The sequence below is a fragment of the Prionailurus viverrinus genome, chromosome A3 (assembly GCF_022837055.1).
Source record: "Prionailurus viverrinus isolate Anna chromosome A3, UM_Priviv_1.0, whole genome shotgun sequence".
NCBI lineage: Eukaryota > Metazoa > Chordata > Mammalia > Carnivora > Felidae > Prionailurus > Prionailurus viverrinus.
In genome coordinates, this window is record NC_062563.1 from 64,014,981 (window position 1) to 64,028,610 (window position 13,630).

The 13,630-nt window shown below is 34.7% G+C and overlaps 1 protein-coding gene across 1 annotated transcript in view; it reads right to left on the minus strand.

Moving 5' to 3' along the window:
* Positions 1–13,630, minus strand: part of LRPPRC (leucine rich pentatricopeptide repeat containing) — a 111,272-nt gene that overhangs the window by 56,137 nt on the left and 41,505 nt on the right. The window contains exons 15-20 of the mRNA XM_047852743.1: positions 5,253–5,280; positions 3,208–3,265; positions 1,983–2,089; positions 1,686–1,763; positions 1,302–1,346; positions 837–950 (exon numbers count right to left, since the gene is read on the minus strand). Of these exons, the coding sequence (XP_047708699.1) occupies positions 837–950; positions 1,302–1,346; positions 1,686–1,763; positions 1,983–2,089; positions 3,208–3,265; positions 5,253–5,280 (430 nt within the window). The remainder of the gene's footprint in view (positions 1–836; positions 951–1,301; positions 1,347–1,685; positions 1,764–1,982; positions 2,090–3,207; positions 3,266–5,252; positions 5,281–13,630) is intronic.

Consider the following 13,630-nt stretch of genomic DNA (forward strand, 5'->3'; position numbering starts at 1 on the left):
CAAGATACAGATGTAGGGTTTAAAAGATTTGTCACATGTAACGCAACATGAGCTGCTATGCCAAATCTGATGTTTTAGCTTTGTAGGTACTGTATTGTAAAAAAAGATGTCCAAATTAAATGTGTACCAAGTCAGCTCCTACTCGCAGTCCAATGTCCACACAGAGAAATATGTATCATCGCAAAGCTCCTCACAGTCTACTTTAATATCCGAGTGAAGAAATATTTTACAATTCAACAGTACCATGTTATAATCTTAAACTCAGTTATGCTTTTTTCCCCTAGAAACACAGACATACAACCAAATCATATTGAACTAGAAACTGAAAAAGTCTAGTGATATACCACAAATTGCAGACACACACTAAAACGAACACAAAGTACAGCTGGACGCCTGCTGAAAAAATGCAAGAGACCCTTTATCTCAGAAAGAGCTTTTTTCCAGCAGGAAAATGGAATTTCAATCCCTGCATTAACAACCTAGTAATATTTGACTTGCAAATGACTACTGCATGTATCAGTTGCTTGACAATCTAGATATAAGAGACCGGAGCCATGGCTTGAAAGGACATTTGGCATGTATGATAAACCTATCACGGCTGTTACTATCATTCACTTTGCAGATTATCGTAAACAAACTACAGCAACCCGAAAACATGCCATTCAAGGTGTAGCTGAAATTAGTTAACCTTTCATTTAATTGCACTCTTCACACATGATGTATAATAATCAATTGTGAAAATCATAAATATTATATTTGGCTTTCTTACTTTTATCTATAAGAATTTTTTTTTTTTTACCTTAATGGCATATTTGAAATACTTAAACAAATATTACCTCTTCTGAACAAAGCGCTAGTATGAGTTGTTTTAGGACATCTCCTATAGGTTGATTTTCAGCTTTTAGTTTTTCAAGTGTAGACTCCAAAACAGATGATGTAAGCTGCGTAGTCTACAGGAATGGAAAGAAAAGAGAAATTTACTACTAAAAGAAAATGTACCCCTTGTCATTCTTCCCTTTAAACTGACCTTTCCTAGATGTCAAAAGTGCTATCAAGGATATTAATCTGGGGAGCCGGATATGGATACACTCCAAGGGTTTTTGAAGTTCCTGAGATACATATGCGAATTTCTTAGATATGCTGATTTTTCTAAGATAGGGAATAGCTGTTACTAACTTCTTAGATATGTACTGATGACAAAAATGTTAGGAATCACTGGTTTTATAAGGACACAATCTAGAATTCTCATTAAATGTGGTGGTTATATAGCATCTAGAATCTACTCAAAAAAACCTACTTACTTTTCGAGAGTCTATCTTCTCTCTGTCAACCAACATATTAACATCCTAAAATTGAGATTTAAATTAGAATTAAAAAACATATGGAAAAGTATATCAGCAAATGTCAAAAGCAGATTTTAGGAGTTTCAGCTCATTTTACTATGTTTTCATCTTTTCAAAATCTTCCAGAAATTTTATTCATACTTCATTAACCATTGTAATTAATGTTTTAAACACATTCTTTGAGATATATAAGCAATATTTACCAACCATCAATGAAAAAAACCTTATTTTCATGGTTGCCACGTAAACTTTTTTTGCCCAAAAGCATCACACTTAAGTAAAATTTTAACATGCTTTTATATACAAATCAAGCATTTTTAAAAAGTTTACTATTTCACACACCTTAATCAATTCAGGAACGTGGTAGCTATCCAGGAGATTACGAATGCCTCTGTAGATATTTTCAGGAATTTTTACATTCTGTGCAAAGGGAAAGGAGGAAGAAAAAAAAAAACATCCTGAGTTTTAGACAACCAAACTGAAATTTGTCTAACAGAAATTATCTCAGACATAATTTAAGTCTCCAACTCGTGTATGTCATTGAGAAGTGGTCTGGTTGTACTTAAAAGCAGCAATTTCAAATCTAATAGATACATGTCAGACAGGACAGGCATTATATAGCAAAAAATGAAATGGTACCATCTCCTTCAGCTGATGGAAGTATTGTCTCAAACGCTCCTCCTTGGCCTGTACCTCTGAGTCACTCATGCTGTCAATCAAGTTATAAAGAAAATAGCCAACAGCTTCTGTGGAAAAAAACAAGAGAAAGCATTCCACTAAAATTACTGAGACTGTCATGTTATCAAGATTAATTTATAAGAAATCATTTTGGTGTGAGATGTCACCCTGATGAGAGGCTCTGAAATGGCAACAATGATCACTGAGGCATAGAGATTATGTGGTTTGGGAGCACATATCTAACTGGTGAGTGAAAGGAATATTAATTATTTTCAGACCGAGTGACAGCTTTTCAGTACTGAATCTTACTTCAATCTATTTTTTTCCACCACTCTGTGACAGAAGTGGTCCTGCCCAAGGCCTTACCCCTTTCCTGTCCAAACCATGAGTAGGAAGAATAAATAAATGCCTTGTACACATTTCTGTACTAATTTTTTTTTGTGGACAATATTTGGGGAACACGTAAAATTAGAAATGGCTGCTAAATGTTGAGTACAGAAAGTTAAATAATTTTAATAAGCAGATGCAGTAATCCTGTGGAGAGCTGCCTATTAGCCAATGAAAAACCAAGATTAACAAAGATGTTTTGTAACAACAGTAATTTTCCTATGCGTTCAAGCATAAAACGTAGAGAGCCATATGTTAATACCTAGAATAGAAAATCTGAACTTTCAAGAAGGATACCTTCTTAAAGAAAACCATATAGGTTTTCTTTATAAACCTTCATAAAGAAAACCATCTAGGCTTCATTAGGTGGAAAACAAAAACCATTAAATGTCAAAATAAGGCATTTTGGATAATAAATTATATTTACGTAGGAATAAATCTAAAGATCTCTTTTACTATCTTACAAATTTAAAATTAACTATACCTCCAAAACATTAAAATAACAAACACTAAGAATACTGGTTTGTAAGCCTATTTTGGTAGGTGCTGTAAGAGGCATTTCTTCAATATCTAAGAAGGAAAAAGCCTCCAACCCTGTCTTTAAAAAAATTATAATGATAAAACCAAACGCCTCATAGATCTCAAAATGTTGTAGTTATCAATATAAAGATTTATAACCAAATGTTTTCAAATTTCACTTTCAAAAAGAAAATGTTTACTGCCGTAATCCTTCTAGCCCATCATTACACAGAAGAATGGATTTGTGGATAAGTTACAATCATCGAAATTGAAACACTACCCGTTGGTCCTGGAGGCTCCTGGCAATAACGTCCATCCTTGTACAACAGTTCTGTTATCTGGTAAGACAGAAAATGCGCGCATTGCAGCAAGAGAAGCAAACAAGAACAAATACAATCTGAAATTGAATTCTTGAAATAATAAAACCTCTCCCCAGTAAGGTATTATTCTATATCACAGTTATTCAACACTACCCCACCTGCCAAGGAGATTGTTTCGTTTTTAAATAATAGGTCTTTAAAAACAAAAACAAAACAAATCCATGTCGAAGAAAAACTACAGTGTTTCATGAAATGTCACTAAACCGATTTGTTTATATATTGTTTTAAATAAATTGTTAGAAACAGGACAGAGCTTATAGGAATTACCAACCAGTATTATTTCTCATCATGTTTCCACCTTTAAATGAAGTATTACAGAAGTAATAAAGTAAAAATATCCTGGACTCGGAAATAGCTTAATTTTTTTTTAGTTTAGTTTTTTTTTTCAAACGACATTTTCCCAGTCATTTCAATGGCATTAAAACCAAAGGGGTCAAGAGCTCTAATGTGCTTGTTCTCAAGGATTCTTAGCAAGGGAATGCACAAATACTCAAAGACATACACACCACCAATTCTTCAACATTAATTCTGCAAGCCAATTTTAACAAAAGAAATCCAAATACGTATTTCATGATGAAAATGATTACAAAACCTATAGTACTGACTTGTAACTTTTGGACACAGTGTTTGACTATGTATCCTTGGGCTGCAGATAGTAAGAAGGGAGTTAAGAATTCTAAACTACTTTATGGGTATTCTACGACTGAATTTATTTGCTCTTAAAATACTGCCTGGCACATATTACAAGTGTTGACAACTCAAAATGCAGTTACTTCTACTACTATTTATTTGCTAATATAGAAAATTAGGCAAAATTGGCCACATCCCACTTTACTCCACCATGTAAATCATGCTGCAGTTAATGGCAATTCAAAGGATAGTTAAGGTAGACAGTACTTAAAAGCAAAGTAAAATGAAACAGTTCTTACCTACAAACTATTTTTCACTAACACAGACATGTACAGAAGATAGACAATATAATCCTACTAGAAGTTGTAATTTATAGCCATCTAATAGATGTAAGATAGCCACATTTAATACTAAATTTTGAACAAAAACACATTTCATGAATAAACCAATAAAAAAATATTTCTAGTCAAAAAATCATTTCTAAATACAGATATCCCAAGCATAAGTTATAACTGACTGTATAGTTTGGCAGTATAATACTTAAAACAGAATTAAAGGAAATTTAGATTAAAAAAAAATTTTTTTTAATGTTTATTTATTTTTGAGAGAGAGAGAGAGAGAGAGAGAGACAGAGAGAGAGACAGAGCGTGAGTCGGGGAGGAGCAGAGAGAGAGACACACACAGAATCCGAGGCAGGCTCTAGGCTCTGAGCTGTCAGCACAGAGACCAATGCGGGGCTCGAACTCACAAATTGTGAGATCATAACCTGAGCCGAAGTCAGACCCTCTACCAACTGAGCCACCCAAGCACCCCTATGGAAATTTAGATTTTAAAAAATATACAAATTGGAAATTCCTGTTAACGATGTATGTTCTGATTTTATTTAGCTACAAATGTTTCCTGCAATTCAGCATAAGGGTAATGGTACTTCTTGCATAAAAGCAATTAACTTTTTAAAAAACTAGCAATTTAAAATTGATCTATACATCATTCATATACAGAGACACATAAATGTCCATATGTATATATAACTTAAAAACGAATTATTAAATTTTATGCCAAACGTCACTGCAATAATGTTAACAGCTGTCCTTTGGAAAGATGAAAACCTTACGAAGAATTTAGGACGAAGTCAAGGATCACTGCAATAATCAATTTCAGGCTCTAGGAAGACAGTTTGAAAACTACCGATTTCAAGACTCTAAAATTCATTAATTTATAATAATATATCATAAATGTACGAAGCTACTATAACTTTTGCTCTTAAAAGCATTTTAGAAATCACCTTATGAATTGCATTATGAGGAGTACTTACCTTGCTCCAAAGATTTATATCCATAGACCTGCAGAGGGCAGCAAAGGATTAAAAATAAATCCAGAGGCTTAAAAAACATTGTAAGTTACAACACACTGGCAACTATTATATGCAATGCAGATAAAAGCCATAAAAAAAGTAAGTAAATAAATTTTTCCAAAGTTAAGTTGAATTTTTGGGATAATCTGGAAAGGCTGACTCTTTGAACTCAATCAAAATAATGATTAATTTAGGGGCGCCTGGGTGGCGCAGTCGGTTAAGCGTCCGACTTCAGCCAGGTCACGATCTCGCGGTCCGTGAGTTCGAGCCCCGCGTCGGGCTCTGGGCTGATGGCTCAGAGCCTGGAGCCTGTTTCCGATTCTGTGTCTCCCTCTCTCTCTGCCCCTCTCCCGTTCATGCTCTGTCTCTCTCTGTCCCAAAAATAAATAAACGTTGAAAAAAAAAATTTTTTTTTAAATGATTAATTTAAACAAGAATCATTAAGAATCATCCCTAAATCTTTGCGTCCAAGTTTGAAAGAGCAGGATATATATGCATACTCTCGAAGCATCTTCCCACAGACTGTTTATTACTTGTCTTAGTAAAGATAGAAACCATATAATGGAGAAATTGAACAACATCTTCACTAGGTGATCAAAATTAGACTAATGGACATTGCTGATGGACAATGTGTGATTTTTAGATTTAACTCCCTGAGGGCAGAATATCACTCCAGTGCTATTCCTCCAGGCAGGAATGTAAAACCTAAAGTTAATCATGGGGAACCATAGTAAGGAATATTCTATAAAATAACTGGCTTGTATTCCCCCAAAATGTTAATGTCGTAAAAGATAAAAGCTGAAGAAACATTCTGGATTAGAGAAAATTAAAGAAAAAGGACAACATCCATCCATGAAGGAGCTTCTGGAAGAGAGGGGGGGAAATACATACATACACACACACACACACACATACATACATACATACATACATACGTAAATCTATCTATCTATCTATCTATCTAGAATAAAAAGAGCCATATTAGATAAAAGTATTCCATCAATGTTAAATTTTCTGAATTTGTAAACTGTGCTGTGGTTGTGTAACAATATCCTTGTTGTGTAGCGGGGCCCCTGGTTGGTTCAGTCAGTAGAGCATGTACCCTTCTAAGTTCAAGCTCCTTTTAGGGTATACAGATTACTTAAAAATAAAACCTTAACAAAAAAAAAAAAAAAAAAAAAAAGAATATCCTTATTCTGTAGAATAACACCCCCAAAATCATAAATTTTATTATGTATATGTGTGTACATTGATTGATACATGTACACATGCATACACACAATAAGCATGGGTGTATATTCATTGATAGAGTGAATGAATAATAACAATGTAGAAAAATAATGTCGAAAAATGCTAAAAGTTAGTAAACGGGGCATATAAGAGTTCTTTGTACCATCCTTCCAATTTTCTATACATCTGAAATTACTCCAAAGAAAACAAAAAGAATGTCTCACCTAAATTTCTCCTATTTAAATGAAAAGCCATTTATGAAACAGGATAACCAGTGAACCAGTGTAACCAGTCTTACACTATTTTTAAGCTTCATAAATTTAATGTCTACAAGTTCTGTACATTTAATTTAAATATATCATCTACTTTAAAAAGACTGTGTTTTAATGGTAATTTTATTTTTTTAACGTTTGTTTATTTTGGGAAGAGAAAGCATGAGTGGGATAGCAGCAGAAACCCAGGCTGCACACTGTCGGCACAGAGACTGACATGGGGCGCAAACCCACTAACCGTGAGATCATGACCCAAGCCAAACTCAGGAATCGGGACACTCAACCGCCCGAGCCACCCCTTAATGGTACCCCTTAATGGTAATTTTATAATGCAAATATAATTTACTAAAACTTACAGACTATATTTACTACATATATTTACATTGTAAAATACCCACAAAATCTACAAGCCTTTTTAAATCTATACCTTTTTAAACTTGATGTTGGGCAGCTTTGAGTGGACTGAATTTTGGTATATGGAGTTAACAAGGCACTTATTTTTTATTCTAAAAACATATTCAGAATGGGGGCGCCAGGGTGGCTCAGTCAGTAGAGCATGCAACTCTTTATCTCAGGGTTGTAAGTCTGAGCCTCATGCTGGGTGCAGATAGATGTTATTTAAAAATAAAATCTTAATCCCTCTCAAAATAACACCAGGATTCTTCACAGAACTAGACAAATAATCCTAAAATTTGTATGGAACCAGAAGAGACCCTGATAGCCAAAGCAATCTTGAAAAAGAAAACCAAAGCAGGAAGGCATCACAATCCTGGACTTCAAGCTATGCTACAAAGCTGTAATCATCAAGATAGTATGGTACTGGCACAAGAACAGACACTCAGGTCAATGGAACAGAAAAGAGAACCCAGAAATGGACCCACAAACGTATGGCCAACTAATCTTTGACAAAGCAGGAAAGAATATCCAATGGAATAAAGACAGTCTCTTCAGCAAGTGGTGCTGGGAAAACTGGACAGCAACATGCAGAAGAATGAACCTGGACCACTTTCTTACACCATACACAAAAATACACTCAAAATGGATGAAAGACCTAAACATACGACAGGAAGCCATCAAAATCCTCAAGGAGAAAGCAGGCAAAAACCTTTTCGATCTTGGCCACAGACACTTCTTACTCAACAGGTCTCTACAGGCAACAGAAACAAAAGCAAAACCAAACTACTGGGACCTCATCAAAATAAAAAGCTTCTGCACAGCAAAGGAAACAATCAGCAAAACTAAAAGGCAACTGACAGAATGGGAGAAGATATTTGCAAACGACATATCACATAAAGGGTTAGTATCCAAAATCTATAAAGAACTTCTCAAACTCTACACCCAAAAACAAATAATCCAGTGAAGAAATGGGCAAAAGACATGAATAGACACTTCTCCAAAGAAGACATCCAGATGGCCAACCGACACATGAAAACATGCTCAACATCACTCATTATCAGGGAATTACAAATCAAAACCACAATGAGATACCACCTTACACCTGTCAGAATGGCTAACATTAACAACTCAGGCAACAACAGATGTTGGTGAGGATGCAGAGAAAGAGGATCTCTTTTGCACTGTTGGTGGGAATGCAAGCTGGTGCAGCCACTTTGGAAAACAGTGTGGAGGTTCCTCAAAAAGTTAAAAATAGAACTACCCTACGACCTAGCAATTGCACTACTAGGCATCTATCCAAGGGATACAGGTGCGCTGTTTCAAAGGGACACATGCACCCCCATGTTTATAGCAGCACTATCAACAATAGCCAAAGTACGGAAAGAGCCCAAATGTCCATCGATGGATGAATGGATAAAGAAGATGTGGTATATATATACAATGGAGTATTACTCGGCAATCAAAAAGAATGAAATCTCACCATTTGCAACTATGTGGATGGAACTGGAGGGTATTATGCTAAGTGAAATTAGTCAGAGAAAGACAAATATCATATGACTTCACTCATATGAGGACTTTGAGACAAAACAGATGAACATAAGGGAAGCAAAAATAATATAAAAACAGGGCGGGGGACAAAACATAAGAGACTCTTAAATATGGAGAACAAACAGAGGGTTACTGGAGGGGTTGTGGGAAGAGTGATGGGCTAAATGGGTAAGGGCATTAAGGAATCTATTCCTCAAATCATTGTTACACTATATGCTAATTTGGATGTAAATTTAAAAAAATAAAATTAAAAAAAAAATAAGTAAAATAAAATAAAACAAAACAAAAAATAAAATAAAATCTTAAGAGGTGCCTGGTGGTTCAGTTGGTTAAATATCCAACTCTTGATTTCAGCTCAGGTTGTGATGTCTCAGTTTGTGAGTTCAAGTCCCCCATCAAGCTCTGGCTGACAGTGCAGAGGCTGCTTGGGATTCTCTGTCCCCCTCTCTCTCTGTCCCTCCCCCATCTCACGCGCATGCATGCACTCTCTCTCTCTCTCAAAATAAATAAATAAACATTTAAAATATAAAAATAAAATAAAATCTTAAAAAAATTATTTTTTTCAGAATGCACTATCAACACACACCAAAAACTTAGATGAATTTCAGGGGCATTATGCTGAGTAAAAACAGGCCTGTCTCAAAACATGATTTACTTTGTGTGTCTATTCATATTATCTTTGCAAAATAACAGAATTATATAAATTGAAAACAAATTAGTGGTTGCCACAGGTTAAGGATGGGGTGGGGGCAGGGGTAGGACTACAGGGGGAGTCCTGGGGGGGGGGGTATGCAGGATAACTGTGGTAATGGAGTAGTTCTTTATCATCACTGCAGTGATGGTTACGCAAAGCTACACACACAATATAATATGTCAGAACTATACACACACATTATACCAATGTGTTTTGATAATGTACTATAATTATGTAAGATATAACCAGTGGGGGGAAATGGGTAGAGAGCACATAGGCCTTCTGTGTCCTATCTTTGCAACTTCCTATGATTCCATAATTATTTCAAAATAAAAACTACAAACATGACCATGCATGATGAAATCATCCCTCCCACTGATGCACATTAAGGAATTTTGGAAAAAGAAGATGGACTCTTAGCTATAGGTGTAGAAAAAAATGTGTATGAAGCCCTGTGTTTAGTATAGTGTTTGTTTTCATTTGGGAAAAATTCTTTGAGAAATCAGTTAACAGAAGAAATGATAAACTGACCTAAAAATCATAGCTTAGGGCTGTAGCAGAAAACAATGTCTCAACTATTAATGAGAGTTTTCATCTCGCCCATCCACTGACTACAGTGCAGCCTCCTTGGACTACTTGACGTTTCCATATGCAAAAAGAAAAGAAAAAAAAAACTTTTATTTTGCCAAATAGTTAACTGAAAGAAGGGTGAGAACTCAAGATATGAAAATATAATGCCGCACAGTGAATGTAAGATACAGTAAAGTCTATATTGATAAAAATAAGGCATCTTTTCTGACCAGGCCAGAAACAGCTTTGATTTAATTCCAAGGAATCTTAACCTATGGGTACCTACCACATCTAAGGAATTGGTAGGGGTGCAGGGTGGTGGGGGAGTGAGAAGCAGGGAAGTTTGCAGGCAAGTTAGAAGCCAATGCCCCAAAGCACACAACAATAAGTGGCAAGACTTAAGAGCGGTTTGTCACCTTTTTGGTATCATGGACCCCTTTTTGGGAAGCTGATGAATCCCTCTTCTCAGGTACTGCTAATTTTGTCAGGTGTGATAATATTATAGTGGTCATGTTGTTGTATTTAAAGTAAGTTCTGAGGTGTATACTGAAATATTTTAGGTAGAATGACAAGAGGTCTGTAATTTAAACAGTCCAAGGCGGGGGTGGGGTGCAGGGGAGGAAACAAATGAAACAAGATGGTCTAAATCTTAACTGTTTGCTAATGGGTACTTGGGAGTCTACTTTTGTGAATGTTTGAAAACTCCATAGTAGAAGACAAACATTAAATAATTTGGGTGTAAATTTTTAAAAATAAAAAATAAAATAAATAAAAAATAAAAAATTCTTATTAATAAATAAATAAAAAAAAGACAAACACTATCTCTGGTCTAAATGTTGCATCTCTATTCCAATGCTCAACATTAATAAGCTGGGCTTCCTTTTTTAAGAAAAGCTACTTAATCATATCTCTCACCAAACATCAACGTACATAAAATAAAAAATATTAAGATACTAAACTGCCCTCCAACCTGGCAATAAGTACCTAGGAAAGGCATAGAAATAAACTTTCAAAACTGTACATTTATCTAAAACAACTGACAATGACTAAAAGCACTACCTTGAATGTGAACCTTCATGATGGATGGCACAGGTTCAAAGAAAAAGTGCAGAATCTTTTAAAACTAAGTTTTTGTCAAGAAAAGGCAACACTTCTTCACTGAATGTTCACTGCTATCTGGTCTCTGGCCTCAAACCTCCACTGAAAGTACTCTTGCTAAAATAACCACTAATCTCAATTCAAATTTCAACTAACGCTTTTTAATCTCCCTTGACTAAGTTTTGAGATTTGTGTTGTTGATCATTCTCCACCAGTCTCCTACTGATGCTTCTCCTTTCAAAGGACTCCTTTCAAAAATTTCCTTCCTATCTGCTCCTTAAGCAATCCTCTGTACTGGGTTCCAGGTACCTCATATTTTTTTACTTATTTTTAAGACAATCCTGTAGGTTTTAAAATTCCTTACGTTTTATAAGGAATATAAAAATATTCCTTATGTTTTATAAGGAATATAAAAATATTCCTTATGTTTTATAAGGAATATAAAAATATTCCTTATGTTTTATAAGGAATATAAAAATATTCCTTATGTTTTATAAGGAATATAAAAATATTCCTTATGTTTTATAAGGAATATAAAAATATTCCTTATGTTTTATAAGGAATATAAAAATATTCCTTATGTTTTATAAGGAATATAAAAATATTCCTTATGTTTTATAAGGAATATAAAAATATTCCTTATGTTTTATAAGGAATATAAAAATATTCCTTATGTTTTATAAGGAATATAAAAATATTCCTTATGTTTTATAAGGAATATAAAAATATTCCTTATGTTTTATAAGGAATATAAAAATATTCCTTATGTTTTATAAGGAATATAAAAATATTCCTTATGTTTTATAAGGAATATAAAAATATTCCTTATGTTTTATAAGGAATATAAAAATATTCCTTATGTTTTATAAGGAATATAAAAATATTCCTTATGTTTTATAAGGAATATAAAAATATTCCTTATGTTTTATAAGGAATATAAAAATATTCCTTATGTTTTATAAGGAATATAAAAATATTCCTTATGTTTTATAAGGAATATAAAAATATTCCTTATGTTTTATAAGGAATATAAAAATATTCCTTATAATTTATAAGGAATATAAATATATTCCTTATATTTAAGACAATCCTGTAGGTTTTAAAATTCCTTGTTTCACAGAAGATGAAACAGACTTAGAAAGGCTAGGTACAGTAGAAAGAGAAAGACTGAGAAAGGCCGGCTCAGCTGGTACAACATGTGACTCTTGATCTCAGGGTCATGAGTTCAAGCCCCATATTGGGCACACAGATTATTTAAAACAAAACAAAACAAAACAAAACAAATCCATCTGGGGCGCCTAGGAGGCTCAGTGTGTTAAGCATCTGACTCTTGATTTTGGCTCAAGTCATGATCTCAGGGTTGTGAGATGGAGTCTTGCATCGGGCTTCACACTAAATGCAGAGCCTACTTGAGATTCTCTCCCTCCCTTTCTCTCTGCCCCTCTCTGTGCTCTCCATCTCTAAAAAAAAAATTTTTTTTAACAGCTAAATAAAGTTTCACAGGTCCCTCAAAAGGCAACTCAAAGGACCCCACAAACTGTGGATCACCTTCCCTTACCTGCACCCATTTCTCTCCTCTTTGAATATCCACTGTCAGCCTTACCTTCATTACATAAATCTTTCAATGGCTCAAAGCCATGACTCAAAGTCCAAACCTCACAACTTAGAAGAGATCATTGGAATGCACTTCCTTTGCCTTAAACAAATTCTTACTCATCCTTTAATACTCAGCTCAGCACCTTTTCTGCACATCTTAGCCTGGACTCATCCCTCCCTTGACCTTGGTAGAAGACATAGTACCTTCTCCTCTACACGTTGGTAATGATCAAGACCAGTTTGCAGGTGCTTTCTTACTTTCTGGTCTCCCAACTATGAACAACTTGGTGACGGTAAGTTTCCTGTTCATCCTTGGATTCAAGGATGAACCTATTATCTTGTGGTCCCAGCATTTGGCACACACAAATAAGTTAAAATTTCTGAGCACTTAAACCATAGTTCATGAAATACTTCCTCTGCTCCTATAAAGATGTCATGAATGGGAGCATCTTTTCTGACCGAAAAGAGGGCCTTACAATCCGGCATATAACTTGGTGAATTCAATAGGGTAATGCCAGAAACTTCATTTTTTTCCCCCAACACATGGAAAGGAGCACCACTTCAATGGAATAAACAAACTCCTACTTGCCAAGTTTAGACTATTGCCATTGGGTCAGGAAATCCCTCCTTCTATCACAGAACTCTGTTTCTGTAGCAAAAAAGACTTAAATACTGGCATGCCAATTTGGAAACATTTATCTTTTTGACATGGTATATTTTTGACATGGTATATTCCCAGCCAAGTTGTGAACTAGCTTCAGTGACATTTTGTGTCTTAGAAGTGACTCAATATTTCTGGTGGTAGGTTTCAGTAATATATAATATGTATACTGCCCTCTTTCTTATTTGAACTTTGTTCAGCTAGCACTATTATTAGGAGGAAAGAAAAGTCTTACTCATACTTAATGTCAGCCTGCCTTGAATCTGACATAGGA